This window comes from Ptiloglossa arizonensis, chromosome 7, assembly GCF_051014685.1.
Source record: "Ptiloglossa arizonensis isolate GNS036 chromosome 7, iyPtiAriz1_principal, whole genome shotgun sequence".
NCBI lineage: Eukaryota > Metazoa > Arthropoda > Insecta > Hymenoptera > Colletidae > Ptiloglossa > Ptiloglossa arizonensis.
Window position 1 is genome coordinate 5,117,145 of NC_135054.1, and position 23,498 is coordinate 5,140,642.

At 42.6% G+C, this 23,498-nt stretch overlaps 1 protein-coding gene across 4 annotated transcripts; it reads left to right on the forward strand.

Annotated features, from left to right (window-relative positions):
- Positions 1-844: 844 nt before the first annotated feature.
- Positions 845-23,138, forward strand: LOC143149565 (actin-binding protein WASF2-like). 4 transcript variants are annotated; one of them, XM_076317082.1, is made up of 4 exons: positions 845-1,308; positions 22,157-22,390; positions 22,611-22,727; positions 22,901-23,138. In XM_076317082.1, exons 1-2 carry the CDS (start codon positions 1,017-1,019, stop codon positions 22,195-22,197), a joined length of 333 nt encoding a protein of 110 aa, XP_076173197.1. In that variant the 5' UTR covers positions 845-1,016; the 3' UTR covers positions 22,198-22,390; positions 22,611-22,727; positions 22,901-23,138. The 4 variants fall into 4 exon arrangements, 3 of the variants coding, with proteins under 3 accessions (XP_076173197.1, XP_076173196.1, XP_076173195.1); XM_076317081.1 differs by having other exon boundaries at positions 22,611-22,713; XM_076317080.1 differs by having other exon boundaries at positions 22,611-23,138.
- Positions 23,139-23,498: the final 360 nt, after the last annotated feature.

A 23,498-nucleotide genomic window follows, 5' to 3' on the forward strand; every position in this document is an offset into this window, starting at 1 on the left:
TTACGAACATTACAAAAGATATTTCTAAGCCGAGAAAATAAAAGGAATCCTCCGTTCTCATCGTTTGTTTGTCTCGAGCAATTACATTATCGAACGATACAAAAGAAACCATTTCCACGCATAGCGCTTACGAGTACCTACGTGTGCTACTTAGCCTCGATCCCATTGATCGAAGACGACGAACCAAAGATATTTATTCTTTAATGGTAGAAAACTTCCCGTATCGACGCCCGGTAAAAACGATCGTTCGTAGTCCGTATCGTGCGTCGGTACGATAGAGAGGTGACGTTACCGACACAGTGGAACGTTCGAAGCTTCTTGGGAGCAGCTATACCGAAACCGCAGAAGATGGCTGGTTCGGAGTGCCGCGAAGGGCGCCTTCAGCGTGCTGGAATTGAATGGGAGTATAACTGAACAACGGTTTGGCGACACGGCAGCAAGCCGGCCGGCACTTCGCGTACCGTCGTCGCGTCGTGCGGATGGACGCTCGTAGCGGTGTTCTTTCGTAACTCGGTGACAATATGACCACCCTGAACGGAAAACTCCTCGGGAAAGCTCCGACCGTACGCACCGTGTTCTCATCGTGATCACGATCCAAGAGAGCCCCGAGTTACGCGAGTTTCCAATCGAGTGAGATTCAGCGCCGATCGACGAGTCAAATCGCAACCGTTCGTCCCGAGGATGGATCTCGAAGCAACGTGTCTCGAGACGCGGTCCTTACGAAGCGTACCAAAGTGAGAGAAGCAGCTGTTGAAGTGCAGTGTCCCGCGAGGCGGAAAATCGTGGGCTAGGGGTAGGGTGGGGGGTGGGGGGTGGTGATCGTTCGAAAATGGAGCCGGGAAATTGGCTGGTGCAGGGTGTATTGAGCGAGATCGAGAGAAACCCGTTCCTGGTACGGACAACCGGCGGGAAGGATCGTTCCTCGCGATAGACACCGGTCGGCTAGTGTCTCGCGCATCGTTCGTTTTTCGATTCGGTGTTATGTGTGAAGGTGTCGGTTCCCATAACGAGGAATCATGCCGTTTGTGCTACGAAAAGTGGAACCGCGTTACTTGCGCCGCGGACACGTGCCAGCGGGATCGGTCCCGCAGGGTTGGCCGGTGGGCGCCGAATTGGAGGCGGTGGCGAACGGCGCGTTGACCACGTCCCTCAAGCAACTCGCCTCGCTTCTCACCACCGCCGAGGACATATTCGCCGAGCTCACGGCCGATCTGACCGCGGTCGCTGGGAGGAGCAGCCGTCTGCGTCTGAGGATCGACAAGGTCGAGGAACGTCTCGCCACCGTCGACCCGAAGAAAGTACCAGTCCGTAAGTACAATTTATTCACTATCCTCGGCGTATTTGCGGGAAAACTCTCATCGATGCAACGACCACGAGCGACCCGCTCACGAAGACGCGCAACACGGTTGTGCGCGACAGGTATCCGCGCGAACGATACACCGAGGAACCGCTCGCGAAATCGATCCTCGAGCATACAACGAACGATTACCGCTACTTGGAGATTCATTCAGCCGCGAAAGGCTCGTTCGTTGTACGCGGTACGGTAGCTCAGATACGAAACGACGGTACGCGTTGCTTTGCGTCGCGACATGGGAATACCAACTCTACGAAGTCGAGTATCGTTTCGGGTTGAAATTCGCGCGGGATCGTTTCGTTTTCGGCTCGATAGCGGAGCGGCTAATCGCGATCGAACGATTTCGTTTCCGAGTTACTTCCAACCGGACGAAACGGATTCGGTAAAGGTTCGATAGCAGCGCGGGAAATTTTATTCCCGACGAATTGTATTCCTTGTCGCGCGCGATAAATATTTATTCGGTGGAGATATTCAACGCGACACGACCGACTAGATTTAAGCGGAATTAAATACGATGCAGGTACCGTTACGTGCGCAGGTGCTGGTTTTCCACGAAACAAGAACTCGTTGTTATAACACGGCCGAGCGATTTAATACGTATGGACGTGTACGTGAAAATTTTAACCAACATAAATATACCTAACAACCGGACAAACTCGAGCCGATCGGAGCCATATATTTTCGTAACGTACGCGTGTAACGCGCGCACCGAGTGTATTCCTATCGATGAACAGTTATTACCCTGTTATTCGATCGTTTAAATATTTTTCGCGCAACGGGATACTCGTACGGTGACGTTCAGTCGGTTAGAGTAATAGGTTACTGGATTAGTTTTCTCGTTGGATAAGAAATGGAGCTATTAGTTTCGTCGTTTTATTTTTCCAGGAATGATACTACTGTTCGTTGAACATTCGCGAAGTTTCGCGTAGATTCTTCGACTCGTTTGTGTATTTACAGTTGTTCGAACGTTGAAGCGTCACGGTAGTTTTTCACAATGGAAAAAAGGACAAAACTTATCGAACAAACTAATAGTTGCATCGGGACGAACGTATCGCGATAATTGGACTTGAGTTCGTACGGAACGAAGCAGTTGTAAAATTTGTACAGACGAACGAGTACGATGTAAAATATATTCCAAGTTCAAATCGGTTCTCGATTTTTATCGTAGAAACGATACAGAAAAAGTAGCCTTCTTTCGTCTTCGAAACCGAACGTGTAAATAATTGTTCCGGAGTAGATAAGTCTCGTTTAAAGTACCCGTACTGCACCGGATTATTTTTAACGCAAAATACAATATCGCTGCGTCTTCGTTGCAAAGTTCAACGGTACGTTTATTCATTTATTCAGAGTCTCTGTCGCGCAAACTTTTCAACGATACGAATACGAAAGAAATTCTTCCATTGGGGAAAAGGGAGAAGATACAAAAACGAAGCGTGCAGATTGCAGTTCGAGTGTCGTCATTGGATTTAATCTCGATCTTGGCGCGTTAGTAATTGCAAAAGCCTGGTTTCTAAAAATAATGAAAATACGATGAAATTACAATTCTCGATAAAATACGTTGAAGCATCGTCCATCGCGTTACGAAACAAACAGCGTAGAAAAATGATTAGTTGTTTCGACGAAAGCTAAAACCTTCGAATCGAGTTACGTATTTACCATTGAAACGATCAATAGTGTAAATGTTATTCCCGTAAAAATAATCGATGAGAATACACGGTGCGCAGCAGGGGGTTGAAAATATTTAACTCGATGTAGCCACGAACTTTTTCGTAGTCGGAACAGAATAATTTAATATATTGGCCCTTCGAAATAATAAATGGGTGAACGCTTTGAAAGTATTACAAATTTGACACAAAATTATTGAACTTTTTATCGGAAAGTTACAGCGTCGTGGATAAGCATCTAGCCTGAATTCTCGCGTATTTTATAAATTATTTGATAAACGATCGACAAGATTCGAAAGAGTGTATAGTATTTAAGAATTGAAGTATTTTGTTAAAAATCAATCGCGAGCTTATTCGAGGACACTTCTAGTAAGGTTTTTTTATCGCGATACGCTTCGTGACAATCTGCTCGATGGAGAGTTACCGAGCAAAATTTATAAACATGTTGTCTGTCGTTCCTCACGCTTGCGGTGCATACGCGGCATTTTCTTTGTGGATACTTTTATTTTTTACTGCCAACAATTTGTTCCCGCACAATCTTCCTATTGAACGCCATAAGGAGCACGTCTGGTACACGTAGACGTTCCATGTTGTTCAATTTGAACCGTAACTTCTTCTTTTGCTTCGGAATCGTGTGTCGCCGCTTGTCCAATTTCTCGCCAACCGAAGTAAAAAATCTTTACGCTTAATTTTTTTCTCCTAGCGTTCAACTTTTCGCACACTACTGAATCGAACAACGATTCGTTATCCGGAACGCCATTTTCTTCGACCGCTCGATCGTTTCACGAAGTATTCAACAACAGGACAAATATCGATGTGCTCTGTGCACTCTCTTCGCGAAAGTATTATATTCGTCGATGCAAGTGGGCTTTGTTTCGCAGTACCGTTTCGATACGTTTTATCAAACGTGTTAGAATCGTGTACTGTGAAAATCGCGTGTACCGGTCAGGTATCCCGTAGCAATAAACATTTTTTACACGATACCGCGTAAGATCGCCCGTCACCGATGCTCGAAAATTGAAAGACAATTATTCTCTTCGTAGGAAAAATTGTAATTAAACCACCATATTTTCGAATATCTTGATTTCCTATTATTCTATGAATAAAATCCCCCTCTCCGATCTTCATCTAGCGGTCTGCTAACACGATGTCATGGATTTTGTTGACCATACCCTCCGTATCCTCTTCATCGAAAACGGATGTCGGTCACGCTTGAATTCATTGAACCAATATCCGACGGTGGTCATCGAAGGTGCACGGTCCTTAGAACCATGTAATAGGTTGTTCGATAAGTTTTATCGTCGGTTAAAACAGTACTGTTCAATATAGTACTGTTCGATATAAGTTTTATCGAACGGTAAAACTTATCGAGCAACCTAGTAAAACTCCTCTCGATGCGTTGATCGAGATCTTGTAGCTGGACGTTGCGCGAAACTCGCGGAACCGTTTCTCCCAGCGCGGCGGAAAGTTCGAGCGTTGGAACGCGTCTTTATTACAGCCAGCCGGGAGTCGCTTAAACGCTAGCCAACGTTGCCCCTCGGGCAACACGGTGCACCGAAAGTGCAAAGCCTAGTCCACGGCACCTAGCCGCTAAACGGCCGAGGATTTCTGTCCACCGTTCAGCACCGGGGAATCGGAGCCACCGGTTGGCTCCCCCCGCATTAGCATTCCATTCGCCGCGACCGGCAAATGCATCAGCGGTGCACCGTGCACCGTGCACCGTGCACCGTGCACCGCGGCGTTACGTCGATCGCTGAACTTCCTCGGCAATCCTTTCCTTCTACCTGACCGAGGAATCGTAAACGACGCGTTCCTCGCCGATTTCACGGACCGGGCGGCGAGTTCGGTGAAAGAGAGAGAGACGAGCGTAGGGATTGGCGTAGAGAGGACGCGGCTAGAGGGGAAGGGGATGTATCGCAGAGACCCACATTACGGGGAAAACGACTCCGGGTTACCTGGCGTACCGTGGGAAACGGATCTCTCGATGCCGAAAGCGAGTTTCACCCGAGGACGAAGGATTAGCCGGTGCTCGCGCCGCGATCTTACAAAGAGTCCCTTATTCTCTCGCCGGTGCGTTACGGGATAAGACCAACGACGAGCTTCCGTCGGATAAAAATCCGCTCCCGCGGCATTAAGGAAGGTGTCGCTGTCTAGAGAATTTTGGAAAAATTGATAGTTTTTTTTTTTTATTTTCTCGAAGCACGAGGCTTTGAAAACGCACGTTGCGCAATACCGCTTCGATTCGGGAATATGTCGACGATACAGAGGTTCGAATGTACGTATGTAACAGGTTCCTCGATAAGTTTTATCGTTCGATAAGAAATGGCGCTATTAGGTTCTTGAGACGGTACTACTGTTCGATGAACATGTGCGAAGTTTCGTGTATATCTCTCGACTCGTTCGTATATTTACAGTTGTTGAAACGTTGAAGTGTCATTGTATTTTTTTACAATGGAGAAAACGACGAAACTTATCGAACAACTTAGTATGTTCAGGATCTGGTTGACCGATTCAGATTGGAGAGAATCTTCGGTAAATATACCTTTATCATTGGAACTAGAGATTCTTAAAAATATTGAATTCCATTGTGAGCATAACGCGGCATCCATCTTGTCGATAGCTTTTTCGTGCCTAATTTTTCGTGTAGAATATTTTGTACGTGTTCAACAATGTCAAAAATCGAACTCCCCGATCTTCACCCGGCGGTTTGCTAACACGATGTCATGGATTTTGTTGACCATATCCTCCGTATCCTCTTCGTCGAAAACGGATGTTCGGTCACACTTGAATTCATTGAACCAATATCCGATGGTGGTCATCGAAGGTGCACGGTCCTTAGAAATATGTAATAGGTTGTTCGATAAATTTTGTCGTTCGATAAAACAGTACTGTTCAATATAGTATTGTTCGATATAAGTTTTATCGAACAATAAAACTTATCGAGCAATCTAGTACTATACTATTCAATAAGTTTTATCGAACGACAAAACTTATTGTGCAATCTAGTACTATACTATTCAATCTAATACCATACTATTCGATAAGTTTTATCGAACGACAAAACTTATTAATCAACCTAGTACTATACTATTCAATAAGTTTTGTCGTTCGATAAAACAGTACTGTTCAATATAGTATTGTTCGATATAAGTTTAATCGAACGACAAAACTTATTAATCAACCTAGTACTATACTATTCGATAAGTTTAATCGAACGACAAAACTTATTGAGAAACCTAGTACTATACTATTCGATAAGTTTTATCGAACGACAAAATTTATCGAGCAACCTAGTACTGTACTATTCAATCTAATACCATACTATTCGATAAGTTTGATCGAACGACAAAACTTATCGAACAACCTAATACGTAATTTCACTTAGATTTCCTCGGGCGTTTTCTTATCCAAAAAAATCAATCGAAATTGCTCTTTTTCTACGAACGAGAACAAACGCAAACTTGTTCGAACAATTATCGAAACTAAACTACTCGATAAATCTGTCCGATATCTGTCGTTCGGAAAATAGGGTTAAACGATGACACGCGAAGTTTGAGTCAGTAGCGTCCTCGGGCGGTAAAAACGGGTACTCGTCGTACCCTGTAGTCGTGTCGCGAATAAGAATGGTCCTCGAAATCGTTGCGTTTAGTTTTTCGCGAACAACGGAAGCGTTTCGCACGAAACAGAAATACAGAGGCGAAAATTTGTCTTCCTACTGTGTACTCGTGTACTCGTTATTTTTAGAGTAAAATTCGTCGAGCAACGGATCCGTGGAAAGAACAACGCGAGACAGGTCTGCACGATACCGTTGCACTTACGTCGTGACGATTCGTTGTACAATAAATCGTCGCGCCTGTAACCCCTAATAGACGCAATGATTTATTCCACGATGAGTCGTACGTCGAGTCGCAACGATACTCGTATGACAGCCCTGTACTGCCGTACAACACGGCAGCGTCGTACGACAGGTTGTACATCAACTCCGCGCACACTACAATTATCGTTCGAACTGTTGCGTCGATGTTTGAACGAATTATTGTACAAAACTCGGACGAGAATACGTGGCTGCCTTTGTCACGGATATCGAAACGTGCCACCGTTCCCAACGATCTTCCCGATCGTATAATTTCGAAATGGAAACACTTCGGACGATTTCGTTCGAGCGAATTCGTTAAATGTCCCGTAACACCGCTTCCAGAAGAATCAAAGTCAACGTCGACGCTGATCGACGACACTGGAACTACTGGATTTCAGTACATTAAGGTGTTCCTTGTACGTATCACGGGAAAATCATGATCGAGGAAAAGGAGAACTCGTGAAATTGTACGTATAGAACAGAAAAAGTGGTAACGTTTTTTTAAAATATACTATGGAATTTAAAGTAAATTTCTTTGTAAAAGCAGCTGGAACCGGCCATTTTGACCGGTTGGTAAATCTAGCGTTTAGATCTTTTTTCGAACGATCGTTTCAACCGAACCAGTTTCGACAAATCTAGCGACCAAACTTTGCACAATGCTTCTTGTCGGCACACGATTTTAAGGTAAACGATTACGAAGTTCCCGAATCGTTAGCGTTAAAGATAGCAATGTTTCGTAATACGCCTGAATAATTTTCACGCGTTTCTTCACCGTGTACTTTTCCACAATTAATTTCCCATCTATCCAAATGGGGTATGTCAAGTTTCGGGTCGATCGGTTCGACGGTTTAAAAATAGCGCGAAATTCAAATCGACCGGTGACGATTGGGACACCCTTTACAGGCAGGTATCGCGACCGAATCGCTTCCGATACGAAGCTTCTCTTCTCTTTCGGTTACGTCTGGATGCGAATCGTTAGCGTTAAAGATCGCGATGTTTCGTAATACGCCTGAATAATTTGCACTCGTTCCTTCACCGTGTACTTTTCCACGATTAATTTCCCATCTATCAAAATGACGTGCGTCAAGTTTCGGGTCGATCGGTTCGACGGTTGAAAAACAGCGCGAAATTCAAATCGACCGGTGACGATTGGGACACCCTTTACAGGCAGGTATCGCTTCCGATACGAAGCTTCTCTTCTGTTTCGGTTACCTCTGGATGCAACGAAGCCTAATTCGAAGCCTAGATAATTTTCGCGTAAAGAATTTCGATGCAGCTTCCCGCGAGTTACGGAACGAAGGGAACACGCAGCTTCGTTCCGCCACATTTCGAGCGTGTCCCGTCCTCGAAATACGATCTACGCGGAGCGGAGCGCCCTCCCGCTTCTTTTCCCGCTCGCGCGTCTTCGAACCGCACGTTTCCCCACCTGGCCGTTATACTTCCCCCGAGTTGGCCTTTATTTCTCGCTCGGCCACGATGGAGGAAGTTCGAACACCCTCGACCGCGAGGTATTACCATGTTACCGTTCGAGCATATCAGCCGCGTATTACCATGCACGACTGTATCCAGTAACAGCCGGCGGCGTTTCTGCTCGCTGTTGCACGACGGAACGGGCCGCGGGTCGTGGTAGGCGCCGTGAAAAAACATCCTACGGCTTCCATCGGCAAACACCCGAGGCTTCTTCCCCGCGATCGAGGGCCCCAACCCTATGGAATCGCTGGAATTGGGTCCCACGGGTCTCGTGGCGCGATTCTTAAAAGATCGCACGGGTACTTGGCCCGTTCTACCACCTGAGCATCGCGACGATAGAATCAAAATACGGTTAACGTCTCGTTATGGGTCGTTGTTCGTGTTTCTTTGGAAGTGGTATCTTCATCCCCTCCATTGCTTTTGTAGTTGCCGCGACAGAGCGCGAACGAACGAAAAGACACGTGACAATGGCAAACCATAAAGTTCGCTCGAGTTTTGGCAGCTTTGATAACTAATCTTCTTGTTGGAATACAACGAGATTAAACCATGCAGTACTTGAGAAGTCAAGGAATGGTGGATGAGCTCGATACCGGCTTTCCTATTTTTCCGTTGATGTGACGACGTGATCGATACAATCTGTTCAGTTGTTCATAACCATACTCCGCTGCATGACTGTAATATATTTATCTAAAAATAAACGTCCTATCTATATTTTCTCTTGTGCTAAACAATTCCATAATCCCACACTTCTATTATGACGATTTTTAAATTTAGTCGACCGAGCCCTATTGGCAATGAACGAAGACGGTATTCCAATTTCGTTTTCTATTTTCAACGCTTTCTCCTGTAATAAGAAATCCGTGAGTGGATTTCTTATTATTCGCTGTTCTAAAACGGTTTTCCAAATCTTCGATACTACGTGTCCTTGTTTCTTTCGATTTTAATTCACGGGCTCCTTCAATTGTAATTCATAAGCAGATTTCATACTGCTCTGTTAAATTGGGGATAGTTCATCCTACCAAGAATTCAACTTATCGAGAATTTCAATCTTCCTTTTTATCGTTAATGAAATTCTTTCCCGGCCTGTGATAATTTAACAATAATCTAACTACAATAATACACGCAATTGCAACGCTAATTGTAATAATACAATTTATTACAATTTTTCTTAATTGAAATAACTTTTCCTCGAAGAAAACGATGTTTATTTTTCTATATCGACACTTTACAGTGTGCTGCTGTTCACATTTTATTCTTAAGATCTCAAACCACTATTTAAGACAAAAGAAATCGCTTTTCTCAACATTTCAAATCTTCCTTACCCCCTAATCGGCTTCTTGCCGCGAACGCTCAACCTTGTTCTATCATCTTATAACAATAAAGAGCAAACAATATACGTAGCAGCAACGTTCAAAAGTTTGCTTTAATCGTTTCTATAGGTATAAGAAAAAGCCAGTCCATACATTCCCGCGTAACTGTCCAATCCGTCGTAACAAAGCCAATGTTAGGATGCACTTGCGACCGAGTGATAGATGACCGATGAGAAATATATAAAACGTTGGTAAAGTGTTAACATCCCTGTTCGTTGCGTTTGCGATCAAGAGATGATTGTAAACGGTGTCGCCTATCGGACAAAGAACGTTCGATGTTACGAATCCAATTTGGGTGGTTCCCGAAACGCAATTACCAAGCTGGATGCGGATAGATACGTAATTGAGCCGGTAGGAGACGAGGGCGTCCCCTTATTAGTTTAAACGTCTTAAGAATTACTTTCAATCGTGGTACAATACTTGGGTCTAAACGACGCGACGGTACGACGGTGAAATCGAAACAATTATCGCTCGACAGGGTCGTCTCTGTGTCGAATATTTGTCACCTTCGGTGCGATTTGTCGCACCTTACCGTACTCGAACCGTACACGATGTTACCGTGTCGAGTATAGTTAAGAGCGACGATAGAAAGTTATATAAACTTTTTGACTTTTGTTTGCGAATTTGTAAGAATTTTTTACTCGGGTTAATTTTACTCTGCTTCACGCTCTTACATATTTATTAGCGCGATTATTAAGAAATGTATTTCCAAATTGATTCAGCATTTGAAAACTACTTGAATATTACTAATCGTACGTGGAGTTTTCCATCTATCGTTCGAAACTCTTTTAAATATCAACGTTTCTCTACGAGTTTATTATAAGTACGCTAGACAAAAAAATGAAAAGTCTTTTTCCTTTCGTATGTATAATTTATCGAATCAACGGAGACTGTTTAAACAGTATAGTGTACGGAGTTTGTCGACAAACGCGATTACGATGCGATGTTGAAGCAATCGATTTTCAGACGATCGGTCGTATCAGATGTTTCGCAATACTCGCTTATTATTATTAGTATTTGAAAGTTTCGATGTATTTTGCAGCAGTGTGAAACGAAAATCAACGAGAAAGTAACGACAAAGACGAATTATCGTCTATGCTCGACCCAATGAGACGAGTCGGTAAAGGAAAACAAACGTGGAATTCGCGCGATAAAAGAAGTAGACCGTGATTTTGGTCTTGTCGCTGACTCATCTCGTTGGACCGAGTATATTTATATAATGAAACTCGTAAACATTCACCGCGATACAATTAAAATATCGAATATTACTTTTATTACCGTTGAAGCATTGTTCTCGATACGAATAAAAGATGGAACGTTGTTTCTCGATGCAATTGAATCATCTTTCTTAATATAAATAAAACATGAGATTAACCTTGGTCTTTAACACTCACCTTTTCTGTATTTTACAACTTGTCTTACTTTCACGACAAACTGATACGTTTCGACATCCTCGTACAAGGTTTCAAATTTCTTTCGTCGTTTCTCGACAGCTCTAATCGGCAGCAATCATTATTCTGGTTCTGGTTTTCGACCAAAAAGAAGTATTACCACTGATCCAATTTTGTCGATTTTTCTTTTCTTGTGCACGAATTCGTAAGATACGCGTTACCACGTTCCTTGTCGTTCTCTCGGCGAGGGATTATCGGTGACCGGAAACCTTGAGATATATTTCTTAAAGTTAGGATCACTTGGTTGGAAGAACTGGCGTACGCTGGGTGTCCACTGGAGGGTTCTCTGTTGGAGAGTCGGTATCGAAAATAAAAGAAAGCTCTTTCGCGGATGCAACCGGGAGAGCCTCCCTGCTGGGCAGTTGGCTCGGGTCTCGCATCTTCTACGAGACTCCTCTCGTTCCCCGATGCTGTTGTCCACCAGCGAGTCGCGCTCTCGAGAACGATTCTCGAGTGCAAAACTCCTCGTTGGATATCCAGAGGCTGCACCGGTGATGGATCGCGGTTTCCTCGCCCGGTCCGTCGTCGACTCCATTAAATTCCCACGGAGAGAGATTTTCCGTTGAGCGGTGCGAGGGAGATCGCATCCCGATACGCTTATCTCAGCGAGCGGACGCGCCTCGCGTAGCCTCGGATCCTCCGTGTAGATGCGCCGGTGGTTTACGCAGTGGACAGGGGTCTACGTGGTGCATAGCTCTTCCTCTTCGCGTTTACAAGCGGTAAAACGGCCGTTTTAATTAAATACCGCGTCGCGGCGCGGCGCGGCACGGTTTCAACGACGATTATCCATATCGTTCTCGGCTGGACTTTGACGTTAGGTAAAGTGTACGGCGGCGCCTTGAGCACCCGATAATTGCACCGGGACCTGGACGGTTAATTAAATCTCGATAAACTCGCGACGTTGTAATTTCGATCTAACGCGATATACGAGGCTTACGTGTATCGAGGGGCTATGCGTCGTTCGATAAATATTTACCACGCGTTACTCGATGTTTGTGTTGTGTTCAGGTTCAGGCCTGTGACGCGGTTATTTGTGATCGAGAGCCTTCGTTCTCTTCGCCGGCGGTCCCCGTTAATTCGAGTTTAAATATTCCCGTGAACGCGGGGTTCGGCTGTGCGCGCTCACGGACGCTGAAAAATACCTATATCGGAATGAATCGCTGCTGGAAAATTAATAATGGTGGAAAATAAGCGGTTAGCGTACGCTTCTTCGGAGAATTGCGATCTATCGGTAACCTTGAACCCTCGGAGCCAGATATTCTCATAAGCATCACCGTGGATTCTGTTCTGAAATCACAGTTTGCGTTTAATGGGAGTAATGTCTATGCGTGTACGAACAACTACCGTTTAGCTCGTTTGCAACGTGTACGTTCGTTGTACGTGTTACGTGGAGATGTTTTGCTCCGTTTTGCTCGTTCGTAACGTATTTTACGCCGTAGAGAGACAATTGGACAAGGTTAAGACAATCGAAACGTAGTTGCAAAAGCACGCTGCTCGATTTGACCATTCTGGAAATAAACGATACAGAAATGCTGTAGGAATTCAGCACGAAAGTATTATATTAAATTTGCATTATTTTCGCCGTTTCTGACATTGAAATTAATTTTTGAGAATGTTTCAACGAAAACGAGTGTCTTCCATCGCTTCAATCTTTCCATTGACGAATGTTTTTTTTTTTAATTTTATTCTTTTACCGACAAATGTTTCCCAACTCTTTATTTTTTCCATTTTTAAATTTTAAGAGGGTATCTTGGACCAATTAACGACGTTCGATAGCTCGATCGTGAAATTATAGGACACGAAGGTGGGAATTAAACGAGATTTTGATGAATGCTCTTTTTTACTATTGTTTAATGACTCGAGGTCTTAAAATATTCCACGAAAAGATTCGACGTATTTTTCAGACGCCAGTTGTAAAAGAAAATCCAAGAAAATATCGATTCTCCAAAAGTGTCCACCAATTCCAACCTTCGTTTTTCATAGTTCTACGATCGAAAGATCGACGAATTCCATGGTCCTCGATTCCACCGGGATTGCGCGAGAAACGTGCGTACGGATGAGAAGAGGCTTGCCGAGTTTGACGTAAGAAGAAATTAAACGCCACGGTTGGATGAAACGGAAATAGAAAGTTCCTGAGAAACTGGTGCGGCAGATTGTGAATGTGGCTACCGAGAACGTGGAAGTTGCTTGACAGACTTCATTCAACGTTTCACGCAATGCACTTTGCGCGTAAACGTGCATTCAACCGCGGCAAAGCACTCGATGATCCCCAGAGGATAAACGTAGGGAACGGCTGGTAGCCCTTCGTAGGTAACAACGAGCGTGTCTGTGACACTGCATAAAGATATCTCGTAATTATGAACCCGTTATGTTTGCGTTATACGGTTTCAGGCGTTTCTATGACGGTAACACGATCGTGTTCAGCATAGGTGAATGCGTTCTGCGTAACAAGGTGCCCTTCTTCGACGGGATCGCTGGATCTTGGTGTAATTCGCCAGAGGAGCATATTTTACCGTTTCAGGAATAATTTCTTTAATGCGGTTCTATACCGATATAATATCATTGCCAAATTCTAATCAAAACAGAGTTTGATCAGACGTGTCGGATTCGACACTTTTACAGTTCATACTGTTTCAGATTTCCAAGTACTAGTCCTGTCCTTCTGGAAAAGTTGCGGTAGCCTTGTAACTGTTACAGTTTCGTTAACAGCTGCTAATGAGCGCTCATTAGAGCGTACCCTGACATCTCATCGAACAGTATTGATTCCAGAAGGGTATGGTTTAATTGGTCGTGTGCACTTTTATCGGAGAGATCGAAGGAGAATATTTGTTTAAAGAAACGTTTCGAGTTCGAATAACATAAGACGTGTGTCGGTTATAGGTAAAATCTTCTATTAATTTAATTATCCAGATTCTCAATTAGGGGTACACGTATTGGTACTCCAATTATCCGGTTTATTCTTTCATCGAATACATCTACACATATTTTCGAGTGATTGAACGGGTCTATCGTTACGCTTTACTATTTCAAGCTAGTCTTCCGTTTGTTCGAAACCGAGTAGTCCACCGAGTATGTACTTATTATTCGATGCTGTGTTATCACACGGACAGTGTGTTACATGTTGGATGTCACGTCGGACGTGTAAACAGGCGTTTAGTTCTCGCACAGTGGCACATCCTGCCACGTGATTTGGCGTGCAATAGTTACATCAAGATGTATGTTTAACAGATTTCGTTGTACGAGTTTCTTCTGTATAGATCTCTCTAGCGATTCCGACATCGAACGAATCTCCTGCACAGTTAGTTTCTTATCTCCTCCTTGGTTCATCATTTTTCGATTACTTAATTTATGTACGAACTTCTGGTCGCTACGACTTTAGAAAAGGGTCTTCTTCGCGTATATTTTTCTTCGTCCCTGTGATTTCAACTCACAGTAAAAGATTTTTGAAACAAAAATGGTAACACCGCATCAAAGTGACTTCCTCGATGTCATGAAACTTGCGTTGAACACATTTTTGTCCAACTGTCAGAATTTTTCAGATTGTCGAAACGTTAATATTAATTAAACGTTTCTCTATCGAAATCGAAGTCTTGGAAAGAATTTTTTACTTAATTTCCCTCTACTATTCCACGAAACGATCATAATTATTACAATTTTGGATCTATTTCTCACGCGGTAGACGCAAAATTGATATTTACAAAGTGTGTTCTAGAATAGTAGACAAAAATTGAACCGGTCGATTCAATTCGTCAAAAAAGAGAACAATTTACCAGTAAATATGGGTTCGTGAAACAATCGTTTTAACGGCATAGTAATCCTCGGATAATTGATTGAATTTCACCTCGAATAGCCGAACGGGAATCATCCTTGAACGAGACCAATGCCTCGTTCGTTTTGGACGTATTCCACTCTGTTCATTGAACGAACTAGTACTACCTCAACCCGACATAAAACGAGTCGTTTCGTGGAAGGAAAACGGTACTTTTCCCGGGTAGTTCGTTATAAATGGATGGGATTTGTAGCCACTGATCAGTATGCTGGATTTAACGTATTAAATTCTGTAGTTTCCGAGCTAATTACTGTTTTCACACGTATTGTAGAATGAGTTCATCGAAAAAACGAACATACATCATTTACGTATATTTGAATAAATTCTAATGAACAATATTCGAAAGCAATACGAAACATGGATTTAAAATCGTACGTAGACCGATCAAATGTTTCCAAGAAGGTACAAATGCAATAAAAGTGAAAAAATATTTAAAAGAAATTAGAAGAATTACCAAATATATATTCGAATTTTAATTACCGAAAATTTGACAAGGATCCATTGTTTTTGGCGAGGTTGCATATCGGAGTAAATATCGCGATCACGAGTTTTCGTTCAGCGGTTGTTGGCGCGTTAAGATCGTATAGTGGAAAACGAACGCGCAGGTTCTCCATCGATTAAAATGGCGCGAAACGTGGAAATACCATTCGTTCGCGGCAACAAAGTAAAGAATCGTAAAATTTTATTACAGCGAGCCGTGCCGCTCCAACAACGACGATATTTTCTAACGAGCACTTCGGCATAATGAAACGTTCCGTTCACCCTCGTCCATCTAACACAATCGTTTATAACCAAGAGGTCGGTTGCTCGATTCGGGTGTTCGAAAAGTCAGCCGGTCGATGAGTCGGCTCGAAACCCTTGAACCCAGCGAACAATACCAGTACCCGGAACAATCGAATGCGCCGCCGCGGTGACTAACGTTTCGAGTCGAGCGCATCTCTCAATGATTCCACGGTTTGGTAAAAAGGTCGCACATTTGTGCGCGGTTTCGATTCCTTCGTGAAGAAAAATTCGTGAGCGCGCTAGCGTTAGCGGCGATACGCTAAGCGAATTATCGCGATTAGCGGCGCAACTAAAAGAGAAGGGAACGTTACATTTTACCGTTTACGCGGTAGACGTTGCATTTCACGTGCAACTTAACAGGAATTTCTTCCTCGCTGCCCAGGCATTTCGCCTCGGGTATAAAAGCGATAGCCAAATTTGGAGATCGATGGAAAAAGAGCGTCGCTTCGTTATTGGTAAATTATTGTGCGAGTTTTTCAGGTTTCTAAGAACTCGGCTCACTTCGATTACCTTTCTTACCTCTTCCGGTGTAGAGAAACTTCGACGACGAGACGAATCAGAGCGCGTAAATGCGTAATTCCTGTCGTAATTTCAGCGAGTTTGGAATCGGTTGCGTTCGTTCTCTTCGAACGTCTAAAAAACGTAACTTCGAGGTATGCGGCTGTCCTTTCATGGAAGCGCGCTGTAAATTATATACTTCCTGTTGTATAATTGGTCTTGTAATGTAACAGTAAAAGTATCATGTATTATGCATGGATAAACACTTACGATAATCGCTCGAAGTAAATGGTGAACCGACTTCTTTCGCGTTTGGAGCCCGAGGAAAAGAGTTTTTAAACATTTTTTCCCGGAAAACTGCTAAGCCGATCGATTCGAAATCTTGCTCGCGCGCCTTTCATATTTTCAAAAATCTTCACGAACAATTATAAAGGAAAGAGAAATAATTTCTCTTGTAAGTCATTTTTTATACTTCTTTTCGTGAATACGAGTTCTGTGATCAATAGTATCTGAATATAGGTAAGTATTCTAATTGTCTTACCAAAAATATTTGATACGCATTATCATTTTTTAAATATTGCACGATATTTAAAGGAAATAACTCTTCTTTAAAACGGCTCCAACGTAAATTTTAGCACGGGGCTTTCAGAATTCTGAATCACGCCACTGGCCAAACAGTAAGGTCGCAATATTCTTTCTTATGCTGCACGTGTACTTTCACCTTTCTGGTAAATCGTTCTTCGATTAATCCACGTAGAAAGGATTCAAGATACCTTGCACCGTTTTCGCATTGTCGTTCGAGCGAATCTATGCGTTACTCCGAAGACTCTATACCAACGGTAAATAAAAAACCCAGGAAGAAGATTCTTTTACTCATTTTTAAAGGCGAAAGAGGTACAGCGAGTTTTTCTTACGATACTGATCACGGAACAATGATTAAACGGTACGTACAGTTCGCTCGCGTTAATTAGACGTATTCATCTGAATAATTTCTGAACAACTTTTAAGCATTTCGCGTTCTCATGAGCAGCGTTCCGACGCTCAAGCGTCCGTGGTTGGTTCCAAGTATACCGAGAAATCGGTTCATTGTGCGGGATTGACATTGTTTTACGATCGAGGTGCACAATAACTTACGTGTGCGCGAACGCGAGTCTGCAGGCTGACGGGGAACATCTAAAGGGTCTCGAGTTCGTTACGGAGCAACTTTGAGGGGGGAAGAAACGATCGGACCGTACTCGTCGACCTTATCGAGGCATCCTCGATTACCATTACCTATAAGGCGAAACACAATATCTCGTTTATCGGGCATCTATGCTCCTACGTGGCCTTGCTTGCGTACCCCGCCTTTGTTGTAAGCTCTCTCGCGGCGGTCCAATTAGATCCATTTACCGATCGATTTATCGCCTTTCGTGAATTTTCTTCGGTAACGATCATCTCTTCGTACCCGTGTAGCGTTTATTCTGCAACCGTATAGGGAATTTTGGCAATTTTCACTACTCACGAATGCGTACGCGTGACCGATAAGTCGCTCGAACAACATTGGTATCTCAATAATTGTTTGTTTGTACAGAGTGTATTTTCTGAATTCGACCACTATTTCTCAGAAATGTTCGCTAATCTACCAAAGAAATATTTTTAAAGAAATGTTAAAAATGTTCAAAGTACACTTTCGTTTCCTTAGAAAGTCAAGGTTGTTTGTATTTTTCGAGCCTGAATAGCAATACAGACGTGTTTTGTGTTATATTAAAAACGGTATATCTCGTAAAATGAGCCACAGCGAAAGTTTTACCCTCCCTTTGTACAGTGATACGAAATCAATTTTTAAACGTTCCTTGTACCCAGAGCCCAACTACGTACACATATCGTTGCTAGTCAACCTCTCTGACAAACTGTGGACATTACTTATAGCTTTCTCGGAAGAGATAAGATTCTTACTTCGAATTCAGGAAATTGACAGATACGCCAAGCTAATATTATGTAAAAGGATGAAGTTGTAATATTTACACTACCATACAGTTTTATAAAATCTTCAGCGAAGAAACTTATCCTCTTAATAACTACAAGTAACTGCACAAGAGTTGTTACCAAGGGTCGTTGTATTTTCTTGTTTACCATTAATTTAGGTGTTAGTTATTTATTAATTTTGTTTGCCTCGCGTAAAATTACCTCGAGTCTCTGCTACCGCTTCACGATGTGTAGAACAAATATGTATGTTTATTTGATAAAGTTTGGCAACACTGTTTGTAGTAGCCAATCGGTTCAACAGGTTCAACGCTGCGTGACCACTTTCTGCAGGGTGCATGGAAAAGTAATGTTTCTCGTAACGATGCAACATATGCGAATAAATTTCACAATACAACTTGGCTTCATTCTGAGGATCAAGATTGTGCACTAGTTATATCGCACAGAGAAGGAGATATATACACGCGTATGAAAATTAATCCGTAATTTTAAACACCGTAGAATGGGAAACAAATTATCGGTAAAGGAATGGAAGGGTGTAACTTTCTAAGAAAAAGTAAAAAACGTTAAGGTAAAGATTCTTATTACGGAATGAAATTGATATTTCTAAATGATTAAGCTCCGTTTGTTACTCAGGCATTTATACTATTTTTAAGGATTACCATTCTCAAGTTTCGATAGCGTAAATAAATATATTTCTAATGAAAATTCTTCTTAAAGAAAAAGATTTTTCACATTTCGATTAGTCCTTGAGTGATATCCGTTAAAATACTTGGCCTGCCATAAAATATCGACAAAGGCGTACTTCGTTCGATTCAATCGTCACGTAACGTTCAACTTTGTCTGGCCTAGCCTAGTTTAACCAACGTCACACTTACAAACACGATAAGAGTTGTCTTGGAACTCTTACCACTGGTGGCTCGATACTTGGAACTCCTAATAATTGAACGAAACGATCTTCGATGATTGAAAGGGCAAAAAACCTCTTACATCTAATTGACGATCTGTGTAATGAGCTTCAATGGGTTCTTGCCACTTTTACGTCCTGCACATCAACTTCCCCCTTACGACCCTCAGTCGCGTGAGTAAGTTTAAAGGCTTCACTGTTCATTTTGAATAGCAAACAATCAGCTTCTTCGCTGTTTTAGCTGCGAGAAAGATAAAAGATCTTATTCGATCGTTCCTCAACAGAAAAGGTAACACTGGGAGTAAGTTGTAGAAAAAAATTGGTGTTTCTCAATTAACTGCTCGACGAACGTTACATTCGTTAGACTTTTTTAATTCTTTTACGAGTCAGCATCACGAAAGAACGAAGACTAAAAGTTTTTGCTAAAATATTGCATTTTTAACAACGATTCATTTATTATTGTTTTAAATTGTACTTCAGGAACGTGATTCAATCGGAACTTTGAAATGCTGAAAATTCTAAAATACACATCGACTGTGAACACGATTAATCGTAAGTAGGGTTTGATGTTCACATCTAGTAATTGTTTTAAATATTTACCTACTGCACCTGCAATGCCCGTTGACGATGCAAGGTACCCATTCCAATCCCTATAATTTCTCGTTCGAGCAGATGTTATTTACAATTGTAATTTTCACCATAATCGCAAACACTGTGTTACCCGTATCCCACGAACCCCTGTGTTGGCCTAATATCGAAACACGAGCCTACCAACGGATCTTCCTAAACCTTGACCTACTTTATCACCACCTCCTCCACTTCCAAAATTCTTTAAATCGGTATCACCGTCTTGGCTGGGCTGGTATCAGTGGACGTTCAATTGCTCTATCTTTTTTAGTCACGTTGTTAGTTTTACAATTTTAAATTCGAATCGGTTGATCAGTGTATCGAGACCTTTGTAACTTCTCGTAGTTTAGTTAAAGGTCCAATTCCAGTGTACATTTTACTACAATTCCAACGATATTATACATCGAGCTAGATCGAAGTAACAAGGGTCACGAAGAAGAAAAAATGTTTGAGTATTTGTGGAGAGGAGCTTCGTTTCCAAAACAGTTGACTAATAATTTTAACGACGAAAAGACTACGTGGGCAAAAAGAATAAAAAAATCAGAATTGCCAGACACTGAAGAATCTTCGATCAACGTTAAATTATTCTCCCTTTCTGTCTGTCGATGTATGTAACGAAATTAATTAAATATGTGTATCTGTGCAATTATTGCAGGCCAAATTGTGCGATATAATGTGGCACTGTACGAGAACTAAACCCCTGTTTATACGTACATACTATATATCCGACGTGGCATTCAGTATGTAACACGTCATTCGTTAGAATGCCCGATTTCGGACGAGCGAAGGAATAGCTTACGATAATGAAACGTAACAATATACATACTTGTTTAATTACCGGAACAAAAATATTCGGTCACTTTCGATGGAAGAATTTGGGATCGTAAATCGGATAATTTAGATAATCGAAAGCGAGGGAACCGATGCACGTGTCTAATCGAAGGACCGGATCGTTCGTTATTTGAGAAACTCGTTTGATTGAATTAATGGAAGGGTACTCGGGCGATAACAGCGAGTAATGGTCGCGTAACTTATAATAAAACGAAAACCCGTCTTCGTTCTCGGACATTTTCCTCGAAGTTTGGACACGCGAACAGTTCGCTCGATTTTATTTCTGACCGATTCAAATCTACCTTACTTCGATTCGATTACATTTACTCGAATATTTTTCATCGACCTCGCCGCTGAAAAGACGCAACAGGAGGATATATATAACTCGTACCGGGAAACCTAGAACGTTTTTACAGCGAGCGATTGAGTTCGCGTGTTCCCGCGCGTTACAAAAATTTGTGTTCACCTACGATCTGAATACAGTTTCCACATCTCGAATCGAGCCTTCGGTGTGTCGACACTTGGACACCCGATCTGAATCGAATACGTGGAAACAATTTCTTCGGTGCACGTGATGTATTATCCCGGTGTTTATTTTACCTACCAGGCGAAGGAAGCCGGGATTACATTTGCTCCATTTGTTTTCGAGAGATGGAAGCAGGAGTCGCTGCCTGCGGAGCGCTAGCAGTGGCCGACACTCGACGCCGAACGGTTAAACGAGCCACGAATTAAATTCCAGGCATCGACCTAACGCGGGTTACCAATATCCAGCGATAACGTAATCGTTACCAGAACCACCAGTTTCAACGCCCAGTGTTCCTACGATTAATCTCGCGGCGGTGCGCTCAATCTTTCCCTATTTGCTCCCCGCATGCGCGGAAAGACGCGAAACCGCGCAGACTGGGACGAGTCGCGAGTTCGACGAGCTTCCATCGTGGTTCCATCGTGGTTCCATCGCACTTGCACGTACTAGGGCGTGACGTTTCGCCGCGATTTATCTTTACCGAGCTAGTTGATGCATCGTAAACAGGAATGTTTGAGCAACGGGGTCATTACTCCGGCGGGATAATCGAGCGATAACGTAGCGTCTACGGAGTAGTAATCTGTCGCGAATACGCTCGGGGAATACAAGCGTCGCGGAGGCCACGTTGGAAAGGACAGTTCCTCGTACGAGATTGGCCACCGGAGGAGAACTACGGGATTTCTTGCGGTCCTGGCTCTCTAGGAGCGGTCAAAGGTCGCGACAGGGGCTTTGGCAGACCGGCACAACGGAGTAATGGCGCTTAATAATAGGCTCGCGAGACGAGGGCAGGTGCGCAACTTGCCGTGATTAATTAACCAATGATAGGGTTTCTCGGTTCCACTGTGCAGCGGTCCGCTCTGCTTCGTAACTGGCTCCTCGGGGCTGGCTGATCGATGGCTACGCAGCGCACGGATGCAAACGATACCGCGTTCTGGTCGCGAGAAATATGCGTGAAACCGTTACGGATGCGTTCGCGGTACGCCGGGAACAGTGCCGCGCGGATGAATAATTACGATATCGTTTCGTAACAGATAAACTTGTTTGGGAATTCTTGAGCGACGATCGTGAATAGGGGCTGGTGGAGCGGAGCGATGCTTGGAAATCGGTGCACGCGAATCGTGAAAGTTACGCTTCTCGTGCCAATTGCGGTCTCGCGTGAAACGGGACCGTATCGAACTTGGAAAATTTTGGTCGAAAAGGAACACGAACGAACGAACGGCTTCGTCTGGACTGTGGAACGAATCGACGTATCCCTGTTCTTTCGTGTAAGTTCCAGTTATTTCGTCAAACGAATTCGTTCTTGACTTGTGCATACTCGTTTAAGATCTACACGAGCTTGATTATTTTTTTATTCGAAAACTCAATGACCCGAAGGACAATTCAATATCTTTTTTCCCGAGTAAATATTCTTTTTCTTTTTCACGCATCGAAGGAACGAACGTTGCCGGATATTCTATATAATATTTTTTATCGTTTTTATTGTAGACGAATCAATGCGTGTACGAACGGGTGTTCGTACGAAACGATTGTCGTTTAAGACATGAGAGTTGATACAACAGTAGTTGGCGATTTGTGCTGTCAAATTCAGGTATGTTGGACAAGGTATGATGAATATTTAAAAATGACAGTTCACCTAATCATCGGGTCGTTTGAAAAAAATTCTGTTTTCGTATGTAATTTGAGTTATTATTCATTTAAATAAAACGCGCCCAGGGCAGTTAGAAACTCTGTAACGAAATATTGCAGTATTCGCAATTGTTTCATTTCTTTTGTAGATTATGTAAAAGTTGAAACGAGGAGAGAACAGAGCGATTATTATTAGCGCGTCTAGTGGCAAAAGAGTTTCTTTTTGTTGCTCTTACAGCATTCTGTTATGACAGAGTTGATATAGTTGCGAGAGATATATTACAAATAAAATCAATTCTATTGTTACCATAATTTCTATTATAAATTGAATAAATTTGTTTTTCTTTCCTGTGGTAAGTCGTTTACAACACGTATCGAATACGTAGAATGAATTGGACTATTTTATAAACATTATATTGTAATAATTATCGAATAAAATGTTACACAACTAAAATTACACCATTTTTCTTTTAAAGCGAAACGTATAATTAGCAAGTGAACATTTAATAAACGGTTGCTCGAAGCAAAGAGATTATTCAAACGACAAGTTTTACACACGATTTAGACAACGAAATTATCCCCAACATTGCTTATTTTTAATACAGCGTGAGCCACTTGTACCGGTGAGCGTTCCTCGATAAAAACGAGCCGAAACATTATTTGAATTGAATTATTTTTGGTTATGCAAGTTTCGGATAAAATCGGGTTTGGATTCATCTTTCTCACGGAAATTTCGTCGATTCGTCG